Source organism: Pseudorca crassidens, chromosome 5 (assembly GCF_039906515.1).
Source record: "Pseudorca crassidens isolate mPseCra1 chromosome 5, mPseCra1.hap1, whole genome shotgun sequence".
Taxonomy (NCBI): Eukaryota; Metazoa; Chordata; class Mammalia; order Artiodactyla; family Delphinidae; genus Pseudorca; species Pseudorca crassidens.
In genome coordinates this window covers 49,833,790-49,860,902 of record NC_090300.1, presented here as the reverse complement: position 1 = coordinate 49,860,902, position 27,113 = coordinate 49,833,790, and the positions used below count along the sequence as shown (strand labels likewise).

The following is a 27,113-nucleotide window of genomic DNA, read 5'->3' as shown; positions in this document are numbered from 1 at the left end:
ATAGGCATTGCACTGAATCTTTAGATTGCTTTGGATAGTATATTCATTTTCACAAGGTTCATTCTTCCAATTAAAGAAAATAGTATATCTCTCCATCTGTTTGTATCTTCTTTAATTTCTTTCATCAGTGTCTTATAGTTTTCTGAATACAGGACTTTTGTCTCCTTAAGAAGGTTGATTCCTAGGTAATTTATTCTTTTTGTTGCAGTGGTAAGTGGGAGTGTTTCCTTAATTTCACTTTCAGATTTTTTGTTGTTAGTGTATAGGAATGCAAAAGATTTTTGTGCATTAATTTTGTATCCTACTACTTTACCAAATTCAATGATTAGCTCTAGTATTTTTCTGGTGTCATCTTTAGGATTCTCTATGTATAATATCATGTCATCTGCAAACAGTGACAGTTTTACTTCTTTTCCAATGTGGATTCCTTTTATATCTTTTTCTTCTCTGATTGCCTTGGCTAAAACTTCCAAAACTATGTTGAATAATAGTGGTAAGAGTGGGCAACCTTGTCTTGTTCCTGATCTTAGTGGAAATGCTTTCAGTCTTTCACCATTGAGAATGATGTTGACTGTGGGTTTGTCATATACGGCTTTTATAATGTTGAGGTAGGTTCCCTCTGTGCCCACTTTCTGGAGAGTCTTTGTCATAAATGGGTGTTGAATTTTGTCAAAAGATTTTTCTGCATCTATTGAGATTATCGTATGGTTTTTATTCTTCAATTTGTTAATATGGTGTATCACATTGATTGATTTGCATATATTGAAGAATCCTTGCATTCCTAGGATAAACCTCACTTGATCATGGTGTATAATCCTTTAAATGTGCTATTGGTTCTGTTTGCTAGTATTTTGATGAGGATTTTTGCATCTATGTTCATCGGTGATATTGGCCTGTAGTTTTCGTTTTTTGTGACATCTTTGTCTGGTTTTGGTATCAGGGTGATGGTGGCCTCGTAGAATGAGTATAGGAGTTTTCTTCCCTCTGCTATATTTGGAAGAGTTTGAGAAGGATAGGTGTTAGCGCTTTTCTAAATGTTTGATAGAATTCACCTGTGAAGCCATCTGGTCCTGGACTTTTGTTTGTTGGAAAATTTTTATCACAGTTTCAACTTCAGTGCTTGTGATTTGTCTGTTCATATTTTCTGTTTCTTCCTGGTTCTGTCTTGGAAGGTTGTACTTTTCTAAGAATTTGTCCATTTCTTCCAGATTGTCCATTTTATTGGCATATTGTTTCTTGTAGTAGTCGCTCATGATCCTTTGTATTTCTACAGTGTCAGTTGTTACTTCTCCTTTTTCATTTCTAATTCTACTGATATGAGTCTTCTCCTTTTTTTTCTTGGTGAGTCTGCCTAATGGTTTATCGATTTTGTTTATCTTCTCAAAGAACCATCTTTTAGTTTTATTGATCATTGTTATTGTTTCCTTCATTTCTTTTTCATTTTTTTCTGATCTGATCTTTATGATTTCTTTCCTTCTGCTAACTTTGGGGATTTTTTTGTTTTTCTTTCTCTAATTGCTTTAGATGTAACATTAGGTTGTTTATTTGAGACTTTTCTTGTTTCTTGAGGTAAGATTGTATTGCTATCAACTTTTCTCTTAAGACTGCTTTTGCTGCATTTCATAGGTTTTGGGTCATCATGTTTTCATTGTCATTTATTTCTAGGTATTTTTTGATTTCCTTTTTGATTTTTTCAGTGATCTCTTGGTTATTTAGTAGCGTACTGTTTAGCCTCCATGTGTTTGTATTTTTCAGTTTTTTTCCTGTAATTGATATCTTGTCTCATAGCATTGTGGTTGGAAAGGATACTTGATATGATGTCAATTTTCTTAAATGTATCAAGGCTTAATTTGTGATCCAAGATATGGTCTATGCTTGAGAATGTTCCATGAGTACTTGAGAAGAAAGTGTATGCTGTTGTTTTTGGATGGAATGTCCTATAACTATCAATTAAGTCTATCTGTTCTAATGTGTCATTTAAAGCTTGTGTTTCCTTATTTATTTTCATTTTGGATTATCTGTCTGTTGGTGAAAGTGGAGTGTTAACGTTCCCTACTATTATTGTGTTACTGTCGATTTCCCCTGTTATAGCTGTTAGCATTTTCCTTATGTTTTGATGTGCTCCTATGTTGGGTGCCTAAATATTTGCAATTGTTATATCTTCTTCTTGGAATGATCATTTGATCATTATGTAGTGTCCTTCTTTATCTCTTGTAATAGTCTTTATTTTAAAGTCCACTTTATCTTATATGAGAATTGCTACTCCAGTTTTCTTTTGATTTCCATTTGCATGGAATACCTTTTCTTATTCCCTCACTTTCAGTCTGTATGTGTTCCTAGGTCTGAAGTGAGTCTCTTGAAGACACCATACATATGGGTCTTGTCTTTGTATCCATTCAACCAGTCTATGTCTTTTGGTTGAAGCATTTGATCCATTTATATTTAAGGTAATTATCGATATGTATTTTCCTATTACCATTTTCATGATTGTTTTGGGTTTGTTATTGTACATCTTTTCCTTCTCTTGTGTTTCCTGCCTAGAGAAGTTCCTTTAGCATTTGTTGTAAAGCTGGTTTGGTGGTGCTGAAATCTCTTAACTTTTACTCATCTGTAAAGCTCTTAATTTCTCTGTTGAATCTGAACGAAATCCTTGCTGGGTAGAGTAATCTTGGTTGTAGTTTCTTCCCTTTCATCACTTTAAATACGTCTTGCCACTGCTTTCTGCAGAGTTCAGCTTTTAACCTTATGGGATTTCCCATTAATGTTATTTGTTGATTTTCCCTTGCTGCTTTTAATATTTTTTCTTTGAATTTAATTTTTGATAGTTTGATTAATATATGTCTGGGTGTGTCTCCTTGGATTTCTCCTGTATGGGACTCCCTGCACTTCCTAGAGTTGATTGACTATTTCCTTTCCCACTTTAGGGAAGTTTTCAACTATAATCTCTTCAAATATTTTCTCAGACGCTTTCTTTTTCTCTTCTTCTTCTGGGATCCCGATAATTCGAATATTGGTGCATTTAATGTTGTCCCAGAGGTCTCTGAGACTGTCCTCAATTCTTTTCATTCATTTTTCTTTATTCTGCTCTGTGGCAGTTATTTCCACTATTTTATCTTCCAGGTCACTTACCCATACTTCTGCATCAGTTTTTCTGCTCTTGATTCCTTCTAGAGTATTTTTAATTTCATTTATTGTGTAGTCCATCATTGTTTGTTTGCTCTTTAGTTCTTCTAGCTCCCTGTTAAAAGTTTCTTGTATTTTCTCCATTCTATTTCTGAGATTTTGTATATCTTTACTATCATTATTATGAATTATTTTTCAGGTAGACTGCTGTTTCCTCTTCCTTTTTTTGGGCTGGTCAGTTTTTACCTTCCTCCTTCATCTGCTGCATATTTCTCTGTCTTCTCATTTTGTTTAACTTACTGTGTTTGCGATCTCCTTTTCACAGTTTGCAGGTTCATAGTTTCTTTTATTTTTGGTGTCTGCTCCCAGTGGGTGAGATTGGTTCAGTGGCTTGTGTAGACTTCCTGGTGGAAGGGTTGGTGCCTTTGTTCTGGTGGGTGGGGCTGTATCTTGTCCTACTAGTGGGCACGGTTGTGTCTGGTGGTGTGTTTTGGAGTGTCTGTGAACATAGTATGACTTTAGGCAGCTGTCTGCTAATGAGTGGGTTTGTGCTCCTGTCTTGCTAATTGTTTGGCATGAGGCATCCAGCACTGGAGCTTGCTGGCCATTGGCTGGAGCTGGGTTTTAATGTTGAAACAAAGATCTCTCGCAGAGCTCTCGCCAACTGATATTACGTGGGGCAGGGAGGTTTCTGGTGGTCCAATGTCCTGGACTCGGCCCTCCCACCTCAGAGGCTCAGGCCCTACACCTGTTCAGAGCACCAAGACCCTGCCACCCATGTGGTTCAGAAGTAAAGGAAGAAAGAAAGAAAGAAAAAAGCAAACAGACCAAACACTAGGACAAATGGTAAAAACAAACCTAAACAGACAAAATCACACAAAGAAGCATATGTATACACACTAAAACAAAATGGGAAAAAGAAAAAAAAAAAAAAGGAAGAGAGCAACCAAACCAATAAACAAATCTACCGATGATAATAAGCACTAAAAACTAAACTAAGATAAACATAAAACCAGAAAGAAATTAGACTCAGAAAGCAAACCCCAAGTCTACAGTTGATCCCAAATTCCACTGCCTCAATTTTGTTAACATTCATTGTCAATTGAGGTATTCTTCAGATGCAGAGTTTATCGTTGATTGTGTGGATTTTTTCTGCTGCTCCTGAGGCTGCAAGGACAAATTTTCCTTTCTCTTCTTTGTTTGCACAGCTCACAAAGGGGTTCAGCTTTGGTTTTGGCCCTACCTCTGTGTGCTGGCCTCCCTCAGGAGTCTGTTCTCCACCCAGACAGGAGCGGGCCAGCAGCTGATTAAGGCTCTCTTGCTCATTCAGGTTGGGGAGAAGTAGGGGTATGGTAGTCATAATTAGAATATGGGGTGATCCTGCAGCAACAGAAGCTGGCATGTCATTGCAACAGCCTGAGGCACACCATTTGTTCTCCTGGGGAAATTGTCCCTATATAATGGGACCCTGGCAGTGTGTGCTGCACAGGCTCCCAGTGTGTGTGGGGGTGTTGGGGTAGTTACCTGCACTTTCACATAGGGTTCTGATGTTATAGTGGCAGCAGCATTAGCAGTTCATGCCCATCTCTGTGGTCCGAGCTGATAGCCACGGCTCGTGCCTGTATCTAGAGCTCACTTAGGTTGTGTTCTGCTTCTGTGGGCACACAGGGAAGGAATCCCTTCTCTCGTGCACCCTGGAATAATGGTCTCTTGTCTCTTTGGCAGGTCCAGACTTTTTCCTGGACTCCCTCCCAGCTAGCTGTGGTGCACTAACCCCCTTCAGACAGTCTTCATATCACCAGCCCCAGTCCTCTCCCTGGGGTCTTACCTCTAAAGCCATAACCTCAGCTTCCAGCCCCCACTCACCCCAGCGGGTGAGCAGACAAGCCTCTCAGGTTGGTGAGCGCTTGGCGGCATAGATCCTTTGTGCAGGAATCTCTCCGCTTTGCCGTCTGCACCCCTGTTGCTGTGCTCTCCTTCATGGCTCCAAAGATTCCCCTCATGCACCCCCAATCCCCACCAATAAAGGGGCCCTCTAGTGTGTGGAAACTTTTCCTCCTTCACAGCTCCCTCCCAGAGGTACAGGTCTCATCCCTATTCTTTTTTTTCTTTTGATCTACCCATTTACGTGGGGATTTTCTTGCCTTTTGGGAAGTCTGAGGTCCACCAGCATTCAGTAGGTGTTACATAGGAGTTGTTCCACAAGAATGTGTTTTTGATGTATTTATGGGGAAGAAGCTGATCTCCACGTCTTACTCCTCTGTCATCTTGAAGGTCTCCTCTTGCTCTTGTTAAAATATTCTTCCCTCAAAAAAATTGGATGGCATACTCTTGTCCTCTGTCAACTCTTCACTTAAAAGTTTATTTCCTATCAAATATTGCAGAGTTTCACTACCCAGAGGTAGCCAAAGTCAAGGTGAAGACAGCCTTCAGACTGTCAAGTTGGCCCAAGATTTCTGACAACACTTGCAAGTTCAGAGTCCCCACTGATGCCCTCAGATTTGATAATTCACTAGAATGATTCACTGAACTGAGAACAATGCTATAATTACAATGAACAGTTTTAATATAGCAAAAAGATATAGTTCAGAATGAACGTAAGAGATACATAGAGCAAAATCTATGACTGACAATGTTCCAAACAGAAACTTTCAATGTCCTCAGTGATATATTACCTTCATGGTATCAATTGTGGCAGTGTGCAACAAGCCTCTTAGATAGCCACATCCACCAGAGGGCAGACAGCAGAAGCAAGAAGAATTACAATTCTGCAGCCTGTGGAAGGAAAACCACATTCACAGACAGCTAGACAAAATAAAAAGGCAGAGTACTTTGTACTAGATGAAGGAATAAGATAAAACCCCAGAAAAACAACTAAATGAAGTGGAAATAGGCAACATTCCAGAAAAAGAATTCAGAAAAATGATGGTGAAGATGATCCAGGACCTCGGAAAAAGAATGGAGGCAAAGATTGAGAAGATGCAAGAAATGATTAACAAAGACCTAGAACAATTAAAGAACAAACAAAAAGAGATGAACAATACAATAACTGAAATAAAAAATACACTAGAAGGAATCAATAGCAGAATAACTGAGGCAGAAGAACGGATAAATGACCTGGAAGACAGAATGGTGGAATTCACTGCTGTGGAACAGAATAAAGAAAAAAGAATGAAAAGAAATGAAGACAGCCTAAGAGATCTCTGGGACAACATTAAACACAACAACATTAGCACTATAGTGGTCCCAGAAGGAGAAGAGAAAGAGAAAGGACCCGAGAAAATGTTTGAAGAAATTATAGTTGAAAACTTCCCTAACATGGGAAAGGAAATAGCCACCCAAGTCAGGGAATTGCAGAGTTCCAAGCAGGAGAAACACGCTGAGACACATAGTAATCAAATTGACAAAAGTTAAAGACAAAGAAAAATTATTGAAAGCAACAAGGGAAAAATGACAAATAACATACAAGAGAACTCCCATAAGGTTAACACCTGATTTCTCAGCAGAAACTCTACAAACCAGAAAAGAGTGGAACAATATATTTAAAGTAATGATAGGGAATAAACTACAACCAAGATTACTCTACCCAGCAAGAATCTCATTTATATTCTATGGAGAAATCAAAAGCTTTACAGACAAGCAAAAGCTAAGAGAATTCAGCACCACCAAACCAGCTGTACAACAAATGCTAAAGGAACTTCTCTAAGTGGGAAACACAAGGGAAGAAAAGGACCTACAAAAACAAACCCATAACAATTAAGAAAATGGTAATAGGAACATACATATCAATAATTACCTTAAACATGAATGGATTAAATGCTCCAACCAAAAGACACAGGCTCAGTGAATGGATACAAAAACAAGACCAATATATATGCTATCTACAAGAGACCCACTTCAGACTTAAGGACACATACAGACTGAAAGTGAGGGAATGGAAAAATGTATTCCATGAAAATGGAAATCAAAAGAAAACTGGAGTAGCAATACTCATATCAGATGAAATAGACTTTAAAATGAACAATGTTACAAGAGACAAGGAAGGACACTACATAATGATCAAGGGATCAATCCAAGAAGAAGATATAACAATTATAAATATATATACACCCAACATAGGAGCACCTCAATACCTAAGGCAACTGCTAACAGCTACAAAAGAGGAAATCGACAGTAACACAATAATAGTGGGGGACTTTAACACCTCACTTACACCAATGGACAGATCATCCAGACAGAAAATTAATAAGGAAACACAAGCTTTAAATGACACAATAGACCAGATAGATTTAATTGATATTTATAGGACATTCCATCCAAAAACAGCAGATTGCACTTTATTCTCAAGTGCACACAGAACATTCTCCAGGATACTTCACATCTTGGGTCACAAATCAAGCCTTGGTAAATTTAGGAATATTGAAATCATATCAAGCATCATTTCTGACCACAACGCCATGAGATGAGAAATCAGTTACAGGGAAAAAAACTGAAAAAACACAAACACATGGAGGCTAAACAATACGTTAATACGTAACCAAGAGCTCACTGAAGAAATCAAAGAGGAAATCAAAAACTATCTAGAGACAATTACAACAAATCATGACAGCCCAAAACTTATGGGATGCAGCAAAATCAGTTCTAAGAGGGAAGTATATAGGAATACAATCCTACCTCAAGAGACAACAAAAATCTCAAATAAACTATCTAACCTTACACCTAAGGGAACTAGAAAAAGAAGGACAAACAAAACCCAAAGTTAGTAGAAGAAAAGAAATCATAAAAATCATGGCAGAAATAAATGAAATAGAAACAAAGAAAGCAATAGCAAAGATCAATAAAACTAAAAGCTGTTTTTTTGAGAAGATAAAATTGATAAAATGGAAAAGGACCTACAAAAACAAAGCCATAACAATTAAGAAAATGGTAATAGGAGCATACATATGGATAATTACCTTAAACATGAATGGATTAAACTTACCAGCCAGACTCATCAAGAAAAACAGGGAAAAGACACAAATCAATTGAATTAGAAATGGAAAAAGGAGAAGTTACAACAAACACTGAAGAAATACAAAGCATCATAAGAGACTACTATAGTAACTCTATGCCAATAAAATGGACAACCGGGAAGAAATGGAGAAATTGTTAGAATGTTTACCTTTCCAAGACTGAACCAGGAAGAAATATAAAATATGAACAGATGATTACAAGCACTGAAATTGAACCTGTGATTAAAAAACTTCCAACAAACAAAAGTCCAAAAGATGGCTTCACAGGTGAATTCTATCAAATATTTAGAGAAGAGCTAACACCCATCCTTTTCAAACTCTTCCAAAATTTGCAGAGGAAAGAACACTGCCAAACTCATTCTATGAGGCCACCAGCACCCTGATACCAAAACCAGACAAAGCTACTACAAAAAAGGGAAATTGCAGACCAATATCACTGATGAATATAGATGCAAAAATCCTCAACCAAATACTAGCAAACAGAATTCAACAACACATTAAAAGGATCATACACCAAGATCAAGTGGGAATTTTCACATGGATGCAAGGATTCTTTAATATATGCAAATCAATCAATATGATACACCATATTAACAAACTGAAGAATAAAAACCATATGATCATCTCAATAAATGCAGAAAAGACTTTGGACAAAATTCAACACCCATTTATGATAAAAACTCTCCAGAAAGTGGGCATAGAGAGAACCTACCTCAACATAATAAAGGCCATGTACGAAAAACCCACAGCAAACATCATTCTCAATGGTGAAAAACTGAAAGCATTTCCTCTAAGTTCAGGAACAAGACAAGAATGTCCACTCTTACCACTATTATTTAACATAGTTTTGGAAGTCCTTGCCATTGCAGAGAAGAAAATGATATAAAAGGAATACAAATTGGAAAAGAAGAAGTGAAGCTGTCACTGTTTGCAGATGACATGATAGTATATATAGAGAATCCTAAAGATGCCACCAGAAAACTACTAGAGCTAATCAATGAATTTGGTACAGTTGCAGGGTACATAATTAATGCACAGAAATCTCTTTCATTTCTATACACTAAAAACGAAATATCAGAAAGAGAAATTATGGAAAAAATCCCATTCACCACTGCAACAAAAATGATAAAAACCTAGGAATAAACCTACATAATGAAGTAAAGAACTGTACTCAGAAAACTATAAGACACTGATGAAAGAAATCAAAGGTGACACAGATGGAAAGATATACCATGTTCTTGGATTGGAAGAATCAATATTATGAAAATGACTATGCTACCCAAAGCAATCTACAGATTTAATGCAATCCCTATCAAATTACCTGTGGCATTTTTTACAGAACTAGAACAAAAACTCTTAAAATTTATAAGGAGACAGAAAAGACCCTGAATAGCAAAAGTAGTCTTGAGGTAAAAAAAAAACAGAGCTTGGAACCAGATTCCCTGACTTCAGACTATACTACAAAGCTATAGTAATGTAGACAATATGGTACTGGTACAAAAACAGAAATATAGATCAATGGAATAGGATAGAAAGCTGAGAGATAAACCCACGCACGTTTGGTCAACTAATCTATGACAAAGGAGGCAAGGATATACAGTGGAGAAAAGACAGCCTCTTCAATAAGTGGTGCTGGGAGAAATGGACAGCTACATGTAAAGGAATGAAATTAGAATACTCCGTAACATCATACACAAAAATAAACTCAAAATGGATTAAAGACCTAAATGTATGACCGGACACTATAAAACTCTTAGAGGAAAACATAGGAAAAACACTCTTTAACATAAATCACAGCAAGATCTTTTTTGATCACCTCCTAGAATAATGGAAATTAAAACAAAAATAAATGAATAGGACCTAGTGAAACTGAAAAGCTTTTGCAAAGCAAAGGAAACTACAAACAAGATGAAAAGGCAACCCTCAGAATGTGAGAAAATATTTGCAAACGAATCAATGGACCAAGGATTAATCTGCAAAATATATAAACAGCACATGCCGCTCAATATTAAAAAAAAACAAAGAGTCCAATCAAAAAATGGACAGAAGACCTAAATAAACATTTCTCCAAAGAAGACATACAGATGGCCAAGAAGCACATGAAAAGTTGCTGAACATCACTAATTATTACAGAAATGCAAATCAAAACTACAATGAGGTATCACCTCACAGCAATTAAAATGGGCATCATCAGAAAATCTACAAACAAATGCTGGAGAGGGTGTGGAGAAAAGGGAACACTTTTGCACTGTTGGTGGGAATGTAAATTGATACAGCCACTATGGAGAACAGTATGGAGGTTCCTTAAAAAACTAAAAATAGAATTGCCATATGACCCAGCAGTCCCACTACTTGGCATATACCCAGAGCAAACCATAATTCAACAAGACACATGCACCCCAATGTTCATTGCATCACTATTTACAACAGCCAGGTCATGGAAGCAACCTACATGCCCATCGACAGACGAATGGATAAAGAAGATGTGGTACATATATACAATTGAATATTACTCAGCCATAAAAACGAAGGAAATTGGGTCATTTGTAGAGACATGTATGGATCTAGAGAGTGTCATACAGAGTGAAGTAAGTTAGAAAGAGAAAAACAAATATCGTATATTAACGCATATATGTGGAACATAGAAAAATGGTACAGATGAACTGGTCTGCAGGGCAGAAATTGAGACACAGATGTAGAGAACAAACGTATGGACACCAAGGGGGGGAAAGCGGTGGGGGTTGTGTGTGTGTGTTGAATTGGGTGATTGGGATTGACATGTATACACTGATGTGTATAAAATTGATGACTAATAAGAACCTGCTGTATAAAAAATAAAATAAAATTCAAAAATTCACACAATAAAACATAGATCTTATCCTTTCACTTAACACTCTTAAACATTTTGAAATATTCTGATGGCATGTAAAATAAAATCCAGTTTCTTTATCATAAAAAAAAAATTGTGGCAATATGCACATGAAGAATTGCCAACCCAGGAAGCTCACCTGAACTTGAGGTTCACAGTTTTACTGGTGTTTCATCATAAAGGCATGTTTGATTGTATTATTGGCCAAGTGGTAAAACTCAATCTTCAGGCTCCTCTCCTTCCTGGAGATCAGGATGATATTACTTGGTGCAAAGTCCCAACCCTTTAATCACATGGTTAGCCTTTCTTGTGAGGATACTTCTTTCCCTAAAATTATCGGTATGAGCAGCCTCACCCTGAGTCATGGCATTAGCAAAAGCCATCATGTGCACAACATGAGTCACCTTGTTAGCATAAAGTATCAGGTACACTGAAAAATTCCAAAGACTTAGGGGTTATCTCACAAGGAAATGTGGACAAAGGCCAATAAAATTCATTATTATACAGTCCCTCACCACTGCCCCTTCACACACACACACACACACACACACACACACACACACACACACACACACAAAATAATATATACTCATTTCCTATCATCCCCACTCTCCACTTTATTATTATTTCTAGCAGCTATTACTGTTTAACATACTATACATTTTCCTTTATTTTCATCTTTATCATCTATCTTTCTCATAGAATGAAAACTGTAAGAGGCAGGAATTTCTGTCTTTTTTGTTTTTGTTGAATCTTCAGTGATTCAAACAAGCCTGACATAATGAAACAGGAGGGAAGGAGGCAGGGCACAACTTTAAAAGAATGACATAGCCTGAGGATACAACATAAACTGATTAGAACCAAATAGGTCCTAGATGGCAGACTTCCACTAGACCTTGAGCCTCAGTATACTCATTGTAACACATCAGCATGCTAAATGACACACCCACAGGTGCCATGACAGTTCCAAGGGTGACCATAAAGTTCAAAAAGTGGGTGGTGGGCCAATTTCTGGAAATTCCTACACCTTCCCCAAAATAGCTGGAATACTCTCACTCATTAGCCTATGAAATTACCCAGCCCTATAAAAACTGACAACCCCATACCCTGGTGCCTCTCGCCTTCTGAGGTTGCCCACACTCCATGTGTGGAGTGTATTTCTCTCTAAATAAATCCACTTCTTACCTATCACTTTGTCTCTCACTGAATACTTTCTGTGATGAGACATCAAGAACCTGAGCTTCACTAAGTCCTGCGACCAGATGTGTGATCTCAGTTAAAAGAATGTGGGTTCAATTCCCAATCTGAGTTGCACAGTTTCAATGCTATACTCTCAGTTAATATTTGTTTAACGAAAGAATGAATTTAATCTCTAAATTCAGATTCTCTTATAACCCCTCTATTCTTTAAGTTAAAGTACTGTTTGTGGACACATAGTTTTTGAAGGCAAAATCCCACTGTGCCCTCCTTTGCCCGGCAAAGTAATAAAACTATCCTTTTCTACCTCACACACCCCCAAAAAAATACAGTTTTATTTAAGCATGACATGACATGGAATATAAATCCACGAATATGTGCATATTTAAGAAATTATCCAATATATACTGTATCCCTTTAGCACTCTTATGATTGTGGAATATTTCAGGTGGCCTTTCAATTTACAACTACTAATCATGGCTTCATTTTACTAGACTGTAAAGCACTCTAAAATATATTCACTTTAAAATCACTGTATATCTTAGTTAGAAATAACTGTCTCTGGCTCCCTGCTGGTTGTTTGGCCTGGGGCAACCCGGCACTGGAGCCTACGCAGGCTCTTTCGTGGGGCTGATGGCGGACTCTGGGGGGGCTTACACCAGGGAGTGCTTCCCAAAGCTTCTGCTGCCAGTGTCCTTGTCCTCACAGTGGGACATAGCCACCCCTAGCCTCTGCAGAAGACCCTTCAACACTAGCAGGAATCTGCTAAGGCAGATACGTGGACACTGAGGTGTCTGGCAGAGGCCCCCAGGCTGTGTGGAAGGGGGCATGGGCCTGATGCTCCCCTCTGAAACCTGTTCCAGTGGCCAGGATCACAGAACAGAGGCTCTGAAGGGGACCCCTAACAGCTACTGCAATCACAAGGCACCTCCCTGTCACCCCTGAGCCCCCCCAGGACACAGGGTCGTCCTGTGTGTGGGTTCCCACTTAAGGTCTACGTTTCTGACAGATGATGACACTGAAGAAGAAGAGATTTGCTTTGGTTAAATGTGACTTGAGTTGCAAGGAAAAACCCACGATCCATAAACTCAGTGAATCACTGGGCCACCCTGCCCTGAAGCTGGGGATCAAGAATCTTACTAAAGTTAGATGTAGTCACACATCCTAAAAACTAGTTGCAGGGTTTCCCTGGTGTTGCAGTGGTTGAGAGTCCGCCTGCCAATGCAGGGGACACGGGTTCGTGCCCCGGTCTGGGAAGATCCCACATACCGCGGAACGGCTGGGCCCGTGAGCCATGGCCTCTGAGCCTGCGTGTCCGGAGCCTGTGCTCCGCAACGGGAGAGGCCACAACAGTGAGAGGCTCGCGTACCGCAAAAAAAAGAAAAAAAAAACTAGTTGCAGAGATTGATAACTGAACCAATACAGAAAGGAATACAGTAAGGACACCCAGAATTCCTGAAGCCACTCAAGGACCCCGGACACACTGAGAATGACCAAGTGGGAAGAGGGGAAGGCCTGGATCCTGGGTAACAAATGCTTGTAAGTCACTGACCCGACCAAACTGGAAATTGTCCTCCTTTTGTCCTTTTAGTGTCAGGAAAAAAAAAACCTTTATTTTTAAGCACTGTTTGTTGAGGTTTTTGTTTGCAGAAGCCCAAGCAACCAAATGCTACAGTTCTCATGGCCCTGCTCCTTACCAGACAGCCCAGGATGCCTGTTTAAAGGAAATCAGGGAAGAAAAGAGGATTAAGTGGGATTTACTGACAGCTCTGGACTAAAGGAGCCTCCAAAATAACAGGACAAGTGAATACATAGTCAAAATAGCTGAAAATGCCCACCTAGAAGAGGTGGTTCACCTGCTCCCACGGAACACACACAGTGCCAGGCCCCATCTCAGGGTCCAGACGAGGAAACCGAGGCACATGAAATGAAGTTCCTTATCTGACGTCACAGCAGAGCTTGCCTGCACTGCCTAAGTGTCAGGGTACGTTACCAGGATACACCAACATAAGGACACAGTGTTTGCTTCCCCAGGACTTCCTAGCAGGACAGGAGATGTCACCTCATGGGATGGGAAACGAGAGCCGGACAGGCTTCCCAGAGGCGGCATGTGATTTGGAGCTGGGAGACAGACACAGGTGTCTAACAGAGGAGATCAAAACCACTTTAATCATTCATAAAGCCGACTGGACACCTGGGCCTTAGACCTGCGGTGCGGCAATCGGCCCCAGGGAAACGCTTAGCTCTGGAGGACACATCTCAAAGTAGAAGAAGGTAGACCCAAAGGCAACTGTTTGGAAACACAAAATATAGTTAGAAGTTTCACCTTCTAAAAATGTCAGTGCTGGGCTTCCCTGGGGGCCCAGTGGTTAAGAATCCGCCGGCTAATGAAGGGGACACGGGTTCAAGCCCTGGTCTGGGAAGATCCCACATGCCGCAGAGCAACTAAGCCCGTGCACCAAAACTACTGAGCCTGTGCTCTAGAGCCCATGAGCCACAACTACTGAGCCCACGTGCCACAATTACTGAAGCCTGCCAGCCTAGAGCCCATGCTCTGCAACAAGAGAAGCTGCCGCAATGAGAAGCCCACGCATAGCAACAAAGAGTAACCCCCAGTCGCCGTAACTAGAGAAAGCCCGTGCGCAGCAACGAAGACCCAATGCAGCCAAAAATAAATAAATAAATAAAATTGTTAGTGCCTACGCTTGACCACATTAGAGGGACTGAATAGATGACAGGTGAAGTGAGCTGCCTGTGCCAGAAAGAAAGAACAAATGATGTCTGCGGTCCTGGGAAATTTTTAAAAAGCTAAAGAAACAAATGGAACACACCTTTAACAATTCTGATATTTGCTTAAATCCCGTAAAAATAAAGACAAGTTCTTCAAATGAGAAAAAAAAAAAAAAAGAGAAATAACTGTCCCTGAATTCTTAAAGGGAATCTTAAGTCCTGTGTTAGGATTGGGTAGGCAATATTGGAATTTGTAATTCAAAGAAAACTTGATGCATGAAGTTGAGTGCATCCTACTTCTTCATACCTGGCATCCTGAGTAAATTAATGTCTTTTTAAAGAATTTCTTCATAAAATGAATTATCAAATCTGTGCTCAAATACCAATGACAGCGGGTAATTTCCTGTAATACAGTTTGAAAGGTACTCTGCTTTTTTAGTTAAATAAGCCATGTGTTAAAATTTTTCTATCCTACATCAGAGGAAAAGTGAAATGGATGACTGTTAGACCACTTTTGTATACCACAAATTGGGAAAAGAACCTGGTAGCAAAAAGAGAAGAGATTTCTTTATCTCATGGAAAGTGTTAAGTATTATCACTTTGAGGTCTTTATTTTATAACCAGAATAGAAAATATTTTTGAAAAATAATAAACTCAAGATGTTTAAATTTATCTTATAATTTTGGAATTAAAATTATATAGTGTTTCAGAATTCTGTATCTGGGAATTATACTGTATTTCACAAAGTGTTTAATTGATACAAATAGGAAGAGAATTATGTCTCTGGTTAAGTTTTAGAGTCTTTGGAGGTTTCTGCAATTATAGAGTAAAATGCTTCATCACTTCAAGAGCTATTTCAATCACTTTTTGAAAACTATATCTGCATCCATAGGCAAAGGAATTTTATTATCTCTGAATTACAATTTGGAATCTCATGAGTTATTTCATAGGACAAAGTTTGTTAAATGAACACTGGCAGTGCCATTAGTGTTTCGCTCTTGAACTCAAGTACAAGTCAGCTCTATTTAAGTCACCATTTGCAGAAGCCAGAAATAAACGTGCAGTTAAAATGGTGCCATAAGTTAATTAGAATGGAATTAGAAGGAAAGTGGGCAATTTAGGAACATAAGGATTGCTGTACCGAATCAGACAAATAGTTCTCCTGGTTTAATATCCAGCCTCCAGCAGCTGTACTTGTTCATTTCTAAAGCTTTAACAGAAAAGAAAAAGACTACATAATTCACCTAGACAAGTGTGCCATCTGTGATCTGGAGAAATTTTCTTCCTGACCTCTTTCAAATAATACCCTAAAGCAAGAGGTTTCAATCCTGTTACGATATTGGCTTAGCTTGAATAGCTCTGGTTATTAATAATTCTTATTAAATCATCCAACTCCTACATAAAATCAACTAGTTCATCAAGAAGCTGTTTATCTCTACAGCCCCTGAATCATGGTTGAATATTTGTGCATCTGTGATAAATTAGGAATTTATGGTACTTATTCAACACAAGTTCTTGTTGGCAAAATCTGCCTCTAGTTAACCAAGCTGGATGAATGCCTGCTTCGCTTTCCAAATTCTAGGGGTTCACAGGCTTTCGGCCAAAAAAAAAAAAAAAAAAAGTGTATCTGCTATCACTACTCCCAACTTCCTATCCATTAATAATATACAGAAGGTATTTGAATGATGAAGAATTCTGTGTGCTAAACTTTTAGAAAAGTTCAACTGGAGTTTTTCTTATATGACTTTGCTTAAGTTAGACGAATCTAAGAGAAAAGAATGAATTACTTATCCCTATCACTTTAGTCTTCCTTTTATGATACAAGTATCTGTGACTAGTTTCTAGGTTTCTTGATTATTCTAGATACCACCTCCGGGTCAATATTTCTAAAATGTTATGTACACAATAAACCATCTAGCAAAGAATCCCTCAAGAATTGTAAATGCCTACAAGCTAAAGTCTAAACCATTTTCCTAGGCTGTCAGATCTTACTGCTATAACACTTATATCCTAAAGCTATAATTCTAAAAGGATCTCCTCTATCTTAGAATCCAAGAAAACTAGTTTTTTCATTGCTATTTGAACTAAGAGAACACTTATTATTTATACTATGTTAATTCTGTTCCCTTTCTCTAGCACTCCAAACTTCTCTTTCTGGTTCAATTCCTTATTTTTTCTCCTTACTTCAGCTAAAATTGCATTCCTTTAGGTAATTCCCTCTTCTGACAATTTTTGTCCCTTTGTTTACGCTTGATTTAGTCTACCATATATTGTTGGTTCTTTGTTTTCATGGATGTCCTTGATTGTAAATTCCCTGAGGGAAACTATGTTTTCCATATTTATTTGTGTTTCTAGAGCCCAGATAGGGTCTGACTCATAATAATAGCATACAAATATATTAAAGAAAAATCTTTAGAATCACCAGTGACTATCTAGACAGAGTCACTTCCAGAATGTTTACTCTTTGAGTTTCTGTTTGTGTGACCTAGGCAATAATACATTATTGAGTCCTACAAGGTACAAAAGAACCAAAAATCATAAATTTCTGAAAAATAGAGCCAAGTGTTACTGATTTAAAAATCACAAAGATATGGGAAACATCAGCACAAAAAAGAGAATCTGAAGGTTCTAGACTCCTGATGTTAGAAAATGAAGGAATTCCAAGCACAAGTAATAGCTAGGCAAAGACAGGAGGTAAAATAGAGGAGGGAATCACTAAGGAACTGTCCCTAATTCCTGTTGGTTGGCCCATGAAGAGAATACCTGAAAGTAATTTTGGAAATGTGGGTGGCAGCATGTTCACTAACCTTTATTGAACTAACTCACTGGGGAATTATTGAAAGATTTTTAATCAGTGAACAGATCTGTAAGAATGTAAGATCAACTTAAAAATGAGACTGAGGGCAGTTCCCTAGGGTAACGAGGTTATTACATACTAAGGAAATGTGTAATCAGTCCCAAATTTAAACACATGTTTAAGTGTGAAGAAAATATAAGCATTCTAGAATAGAATATATTTTTCTCCCTGTATGTTAAGCAGAAATGTGTGTAATAAGTTCTTCTTTAAATTTTAATTCCTACAATTTTAACTAACATAGTGCTTCAAGGTGCTGAAAATATTCAACCCAGTTCATTTACGCTTGACATCATCAAACAAATCCACAATTTTTCTTTTTCCACAATTTTCCTGACTTTTTAAAAGCTCTTATTGTTTTTTGAGAACTATATATATATACATATATATATATATTTAATCTATCATTGATTTCAGTAGAACTATAATGTCTCTCTTTAATTTTTTAGAAATCCAAATGGGACCCAAAACAATAGTACAAGATGGCCTGTCTTCAAAAGCAATGAACAAAAATATTTAACCTTGAATACAGAGTCACCAAGAGTATACACTAAACTACGTGCTCAACAGTGCCGATTCTGGACACTATTTTTTCCCAAAGTCTTGGAAATGACAGGTGTGTGTTGTTTTTTGTTTTGTTTTGTTTTGTTTTAGTATTTGGTTAAATAATTGGTTATGGATTATGTAAAAGGGGGAAAAGGTAGACTATTCATGGCACAATGATAATGTTCATCTGTGACTTTACAATTAATTGATTCCAATGTGTACATTATTTTAACAACCTTCTTCCATCAAGTTTAGACATGTTTTGAGGGCTTACTATATAAGCAGCACCTTAGCAGTTAAATAAAGAAAGCAAAACTAGGAATTTTTCCCTAGAGGAACAGGAAACCTAGCAGTGGAACTAAAATAGGGCACTCTCGCTATTCAGCCAATTTTTGTGGAATTAACTAATGGATAAATGAAAAAATAAATATATAAAATAAATAATGTATAATTGTTTATTTTATATATTTATACTCAAAAGGAGGCAAAACAAATTTAGTGATACAGATGTAGAGAACAAACGTATGGGGGAAAGTGACGGGGGTGGTGGTGGTGGTGGGATGAATTGGGAGGCTGGGATTGACATATATACACTAATATGTATGGAATAGATAACTCATAAGAAAAACAATAGTGATAAATAGTAAAACCCTTGATTTCTAAGGGGGAAAAAATATCTAAAATTTACATATCTAAAAACACAATCCAAATATTTCTAAATATTCTAAGCTTGGAGATATTTAAGACCACCTACATACATTACATAATACAATAAAATAGTAGTAATTTAGTTAACTACTCTTCAGGAAGTGATTACTTAGATTTGTATAAGGAAATACTAGGAAAATTGTTCAGATTATCCTACTATTTCAGAATTCATTGGTAAGAAGATATTTGGCTAAACTTGAATGACCAACATGAATGATCACATTTTCTGTGAGAAAAATGACATACATATACAATTCACTGCCTGTTTTTTTCTTTTTTAAATGTCAGCTATTTATAACTGATGTGGCTCCTCAGGTCTATTTTCCATATTTTTCAAATAAAAGTAATTGACTTTCAATCACCAGACACATCGCTAACTAGTTCCTTTATACTTTACCATTCTGTTCATCAGAACATTCCGCAATTTTCAGGCTACATACTAGATATCACAATACAGTAGATGTTTTTAGTTTCTTCTTTAGAGCGGTTAGGAGTTACTTTCAGGCAAATATGGACATCTCAGAGTTGTATTTGATTGTTTAATATGCCTTTTGATTCTCAGATTTTACTCACCAAAATTATAATTATGGACTCATCTGTTTGGGAAACATTATTGATAGACCAGTTCTCTGTGCATCACTAAATGCTGAGTGGCACAATATATATCAGAGATGGGCTCCTGCATCCCTTGGCAGAACTACAGTGCTGCCCTTGTGTCCTCTGGGTGTGAATAACAATGAGGTAACACATTTAATCTTCCAAGAGACCAGAAGAGGTACCATTTAACAAATCACAGACTACATATTCTCAATTGTTACTTAAAATATTTTTAAATGAGAGGGTCATAAGGGAAATAAGGGAAATAAGGTGGGGTAGGAGCAAATTTTAAATGACTAATTTATTATAAACCAAACTGAGTCATTCTGGTTCAAGCTAATGTGGTCTACTGTGATGTATTTGTTGGTAAAATAAAATTTCAATCTCAGTAATTTTTGAAAATGTACTTCAAAATCTCTATCTCTAAATACTCAACTACTATAAAGCAGGTTGAATAAACAAACTCCTAAATTTTTAGCTAGATGCTGCTCCATCCTACACAAGTCTGAACAACTTTCTAGTGTAAGCAACACTGAGCTGTATGGAAATACCATACCTTGCTCTGGGATATTTCCAGTGTGTCTTGAAAACATAACTTTATATTTTAGCAGCATTTTTTTCAGATAATTCCCCCAAAGGAGTTATATGAAACATATTTAATAAAATTTAAAGTAAATGCATGATATAATTGTTATAGCATCAACAATGTATTCATTAATAATAAAAATGTTTACATTTAAACAAACAGAACCACTTTGAAATGCCATGTTTTTAGGTTTTATAAACATAAAGGGACTAAAAGATTAAGAAATATAAAGGGACTAAAAGATTAAGAAAATATGTTCTTACCATACCTTATAGTTTTCAAGTCACAAAACTTCAAACATTCTAATTTTCAATGTTCTGAAAATTGGAGTTATTCAGATGACCTGGGCTGAAGTTTTTATGGAAATATTACTTTTAAAAAAAGATAACTTTACAAGTAAAGGAAAATTTCAAAAAATAACTAGTGACTGGATTTCTTAAAAGGAGAAATGTTTACCTCACTCACGATGGAAGCCCAATAGTCTTTATAAGTACCATTTGAGCAGTTGTTTACATCTGAGCAATAAATATTCTCAAATAAAATGATCCTTAAGACTTGTTTAAACACACAAATTCTAGCACTTAACTTTCAGACTATACTTCAGCACACAGCTAGGCTGTTATTGCATACACCTGCAAGAAATAAAATACAATATTTGTTTCAACAGTTATCAAATTCAGATTTTTCACTAAGAATATAACTCCACAATATCTCATAATCATTTGAAAAAAGAAAAGGAAATAGAGAAATGAGGCATTCAATGTCAATAAAATATCAATATTTTTCATTAAAATTGAGAAAGTAAATTTATTTAAAGGAAAAAATATTTAACCTTCACATCTTCCCAGTAAAAAAAAGTATCAGATCCAGTGGTTCCTCCTTTGACCTTTGAATACATCATGAATCAAAGCGTTGAATAAATCATGAACCAAAGTGTTATTTAGTTGTTGCTTGCTACAACTAAAGAAGACCACATATAAATTTAAAAGCTGAGATACCACTTGGATTGGTCACTTTGGAACCTCATATACTGCTATTTGCTAATTATTTAGCAAGAATGGCAAACAAAAATGAGATAGTGCAAAGGTGGTTTGAAGAAAAAAAATCAAGCTAGTTTTGCTGATTGCATATTTGAGTTTTCCATTCTTTGTTAAAAGCAAAACAAAATGAACAAATAAACAAAGGCTTTGGGTAACTTGATAATCAAATTAAATGATCTATTTGTTTCACTGTAAAAGTACATGAAGTCTTCAGAAAGCCCAGCCTGAGTTTATCCTAGTTCATTCTACTGTCTCACCATACACCAAAAATTATAAAAGGACAACTAGTAAGTTTGTGATCTACTCCATAAAGAATTATGAAATCCTTTGCAATTTTAATAACTAGTTGACAAACAGGAAAATAAGCAAGTAAAGAGAACAGAAGATATTTTTAATGAACTCTCAGAGTACAGGAAATATGTTATTTTTTAATCAAAATGTTCAGCACCATTAAATATCAATGTAATGTCATCTAACTTCATCTCCAATAACTATTTGGGGTTGACTCACCTCTCTTATGTTCTGTCCTAACTCCTCAGACTTGGCTAAATAGACTCAGCTCTGGTGAAATATTGCTCACCATTTTTTAATTGACAAGACAAAAAAACATTTTCATTACTATCCCTCTTTCTGTAGGGAAGAGAGCCTGATTTTCCCCCAAATGAGACACAATGTGGGCAAAATGAAGGTCACCAAAGTCCTGAAAAAGTTGTGTCAATATGTTCATGAACTACTGGTATTGATCTAGCTATACACTGATTCAATAAAGAGCAAAGTTAGGAATAAATTTTTATAACAAGGGCAGTAAATTCATTTCCAGAGCTCCCCGTAGATGCATATAACTTGATTTCACAATGTAAGTACCATCTCATTTATCCCTCATGGCAACATTGCAAAATAGGGATTACCAACTCCATTTACATTTGGAAAACTAATTTGAAAGTTAAGAATTTTTTTTTTATGTCACTAATACCATAATTGATCAAGCTGGAATTTCAACCCATGTCACTCCAAAGCCTATACTGATATTCTTTTCTTTATTTCACACTGCAGCACCCTGTTAACTACAAAACAAATAGATCTACATCTCACCGATGATGATAAATCTATAGCCACTTAAGTAGTGTTCCAGTTTTGGAGGAAGAAAAGAAGGAGGGGGAGGAGAAAAACTTCTAATTTTGGTTTTGACTTATGACAAAGGACTCAGGTTTTTTATTGTCTTTTTATTATGGTATATTCAGTTCCTTTGGATACTGTTAGAAAATAATTAAATGTTTTGAACTTTATTGTCTCAATCAATGTCCAGTACTTCTAAAGTAAAAATGTACTCAGGTTTACAGAGCATTTGTGCACTAAAAAGTAAACTATTTTAATAACTAAATTGTATAGATATTTGATTATGACACATAAGGAAATAAATTTATATTTATATGAATCAATGGATTTGGTATCATTCCATGAAGAGGAAATGAAAATCAGATATAAGACCTTTTCTCTAAATATTAAAATTCATGGTCTAAATGCTAAATTACCAGTCATTTATTTGTTATATTAAAAATTTTGTTTTTTCAGAATTTTAGAGTCCTTATTTTGTGTAAATAACATTTAAAACAGCATTTAATTATCATAAAAAAGAACATAAAAGTGGATCATTTGGTATGATATTTAACATCTTTCTTCCACATTTAATGGTTTTGACTCTTCAGAAAAATTCTTTTATTCACAAAAAATTATAGCCATTGACTTTTAAAAGGCATTTTACATAAAAATAGGACATTTTTGTATAAATTCTTAAATATTTATCCAATGTCCAAGCATTGTGAACATTTGAGACCTAAATATATCTTAAATTACAGGGGATCTCTTAATGGCTGTACAAATGTTTTAAATATTTTGATTTTCATATAAACTAAAAACAAATCACTGAATGTGCTCCATTGTGATAACATGAGTGAAGGCACTTTTTCATATACATTATAATGTAGTATGAGATCACATGAACTTTCTTCTCCAAATTAACATCCTACAAATTTATAATTTTAGAAAATTCCTAACTGAAAAGTATACATTAAAAAATTGTCAGTTCCCGGGCTTCCCTGGTGGTGCAGTGGTTGAGAATTTGCCTGCTAATGCAGGGGACACAGGTTCGAGCCCTGGTCTGGGAGGATCCCACATGCCACGTAGCAACAAGGCCCGTGAGCCACAACTACTGAGCCTGTGCGTCTGGAGCCTGTGCTCTGCAACAAGAGAGGCCGCAATAGTGAGAGACCCGCACACCACGATGAAGAGTGGCCCCTGCTTGCCACAACTAGACAAAGCCCTCGCACAGAAACGAAGACACAACACAGCAAAAATAAATAAATTAATTAATAAACTACTACCCCCAACATCTTCTTAAAAAAAAAAAAATTGTCAGTTCTTATTTTCACAATAGTTGAAATCACGTAAAATTTTGTTTTTAATTCAATGACTATAGCTCAGCATCCTAAAAGTTTAAAAAGTAAAAGAACTACAAATGTATAAAATACCTATAGATTTAAATAAACTATCTTCTAGCTTTATTATATCTATTTATATTAGGAACATAAATATACGGTTTTAAAAGTTTGTAATTTAAGATTTTCTGTTGTTCACAGACTTTATTCTTTAATATAATACACTTTCAAATAAATCAAGATTTCAAGGTTTTTGTAGTACATAAACCCTTTTCGATTCATTGTCTCACATTATTTCTGGTATAAACACTCCTCTCCCCTGACACATACATATACTTTGCAAATTGCTGGAGATTTTCTTAATCATCCTTCTAATTTGCAAAGCAATTAATAAACTTCTATCATATAGTACAACAGTTTCAATAAGTTGCTTTCAATGACCAGGCATTGTTTGGAGTTAAAATATATTGATATATGATGAGTGTAGAATCTATACAGAATGCCGATTACAAAGTTCTCCTTATGCGTTAATAAATATTCATATATAAACATTTAAATCAGAAATAATACTCCACTATATAATTATATATGTAAATGAGATGCATTAAATGAGATTTTTGCTATGCCTAGGAGAGTGAAGAGAAGAATAATATTTATGCATCTTCTCAGAAACTAAAGCAAATATATGTAATGTAACATAATTTGACATAATACATGAACGGATTTTTTTGCATTTATGTTATATATATTTTGTACCTATATATTATTTGCATTTTCATATAATATATAAAAATTCAATTAAAATCTTTTCAGGTAGTGAGAGAAGTTGATAATAAATAATGAATAAAACATCGCTGTAGGGTTTCCCTGGTGGCGCAGTGGTTGAGAGTCCGCCTGCCAATGCAGGGGAGGCGGGTTCGTGCCCCGGTCCGGGAAGATCCCACATGCCGCGGAGCGGCTGGGCCCGTGAGCCATGGCCGCTGAGCCTGCGCGTCCGGAGCCTGTGCTCCACAATGGGAGAGGCCGCAGCAGTGAGAGGCCCGCAGACCGCAAAAAAACAAAAACAAAAAATAAACATCGCTGTGCCGTTGGAGAAAACGGCGTCTGCAATCAAAATTATTTTTCAATGAACGTAAACAGAGATTAAAATTTAGATTAATACAACTCATTCCATGTTTTACAGGAAATATTGATGAAGCAGAACGAGAATGGAAAGCAGGATTCCATCGGTGGAACAATTACATGATGGACTGGAAAAATCAATTTAATGACTACACTAGCAAGAAAGAAAGCTGTGCAGGTCTCTAATTAATAGATTTACCCTTTATAGAACATTCTTCTTCCTGTAGATCAAGGCAAAAATATCTGTGGCTCTCTTACACACCTGGTAAGAAAGCTACTATATAGCTGAAACAAAAATGCCAGAAGGATAATATCGATTTCTCACATCTTTCACTTATTATTGTACCTAACATTTCAAAACCTAAATGGCTAGAACAAGTTTAATTAAATTTCACATTATAAAGTTTCACAATTAATTATATGCATATTAAAACAATTTGCAGCTTCAAACTCTCTTTCCTGAATAACTTTAAGATGTTTTTTTTTCCCTAAGAAGTATCTGTGTTCTTTTTCCAGTCTCAACTTTATTTTTATTACCACTCATAAAAGGTATCTTTTAAAAATGGATAAGGTCTTGAAACATTAGATACTATAATTTACAATATTTCTTCCTTTAATTAATTTATGCATTTAATGTTAATATGATATATTAAAACAAACAGAAAATAATTGGCTGCTTTGATTTTTTTTATATAAAGGCAAGAGGATTTATATATTTAAGAGAATCTTAAAATAACAGACTTGGTCACTTGGAAACACCTTATGATAGAAACAAAATGTTACTACCAAGAGACAAAATGTAAAAGAATATAATTATTTATATTTTGTATTTTTAAAAATATGTATGCTTGGAGTCCTCAAATTATATTCCTCATTCTTTCAACTCTTTTTTTCCTCACCTCCCCACTCCCCAACTCTCGTCAAACATGCCCACATGTAAATTACTCTTCCGGTAACTCAAAAATTAAAAAATGTGGATGAGCAGAAGTCTAAATGAACAATTTCAGAAGTCATGTACCATCTGGAATAAGGGAACCCTTGGCTGGACCCAGGAATGTCAGGATTTTAGTAGAGAAGTTGTTCAATTCCAAAAAAGAAATGATTACACTTTCTGCAGACCAACTATATTGTTTTAATAATTTAAAAAATTACAAAGTTACATTTACTAACTTGAATGGCAAGAGAACACATCCCATGAATAAATTCACTGTCTTTCACTAAAGGGGAGAAGTCAGGGGATTCTAAATCCCAGGAAAGGGCAATACTATTGATTATGCTAATTAAACATTGAAAACTAGCACTCAGGATAGGATAAAGTGAATCTATTGGTCTGTAGACTGTTGGTTAATGCAGTTTCATTATTCATTGGTCATAAATATGTCTATAGTTAGATCCAACATAGGTCTGCCATCCTCATCAAATTGTCACTCAAAGATCATGGCATTTTATCAAATTCAGCTGATTAAAGAGAGTTGTTATACAAGCCAAGTTAGTTCATTTCAGTGCTGCTGTAAACGGACATTTCACTTTATATTTCTTCCTTCATCCTGAGATGAAGAAAAAAACCACACAGGATAGGCAAATTATCTGGCTTTCCATTCTACACCACCATCTTCATTTCAGGTACCATTCTCGTAGGATCTATTATGTTTTCTGAATCACTTGAGCCTCCTTTTTATGTAGAACCCTCTTACATATGAAATAACTGGATGATGCCTGTTCAACAGTATTAAAGACCCTTTAAAAGTTCTCTTAATGAGAGCAATAATGAGGAAAACATAACTAATGTTTGTAGAATACCTATAACCTCCCTCATATGACAAATCCAGTCATATGAAAAGATCCCATGGACCACTTTGCCCTACCTTGGACAACCAATTGCTTCATTCTTGAATTTTAACTAGAACACCTCTTGACTTACTCTGAAGCTTTTATCCATGAGTTTATTTTGCTTTACTCTGTCTTTATCCCTGGTCTGAAATCTCATCATTAGAGCTATCAATTGATGAGATGATAATAAAGCAGTAGGAGTGACGGTGATTTTAGAAGTGAAAGCTAACACAAATAACCATACACACACAACACAAAAACTCATTTATCTCACCAAAAAAAAAAAAAACAAAGGCTGTTTTCTTCTCCAGACATTGCCCATTTTCTTGGCCTGGTTTAATCCTTTATAGTTACTCTGAAACGTGAAAAAACCCAAATTTCCAAGGCAGTTAATTGTCAGTGCCTTGATATTGTGAGATTCATCTCTAGATTCGCAGCTGGGAACTACTTGCAAAGTGCCATCA

The 27,113-nt window shown here is 36.1% G+C and overlaps 1 protein-coding gene across 1 annotated transcript in view; it reads left to right on the top strand.

Moving 5' to 3' along the window:
• BCHE (butyrylcholinesterase) overlaps positions 1-25,488 on the top strand; it is an 88,907-nt gene extending 63,419 nt beyond the window's left edge. The window contains exons 3-4 of the mRNA XM_067737225.1: positions 18,235-18,401; positions 24,881-25,488. Coding sequence (XP_067593326.1) covers positions 18,235-18,401; positions 24,881-25,005 — 292 coding nt within the window. The 3' untranslated portion in view covers positions 25,006-25,488. The remainder of the gene's footprint in view (positions 1-18,234; positions 18,402-24,880) is intronic.
• Positions 25,489-27,113: the final 1,625 nt, after the last annotated feature.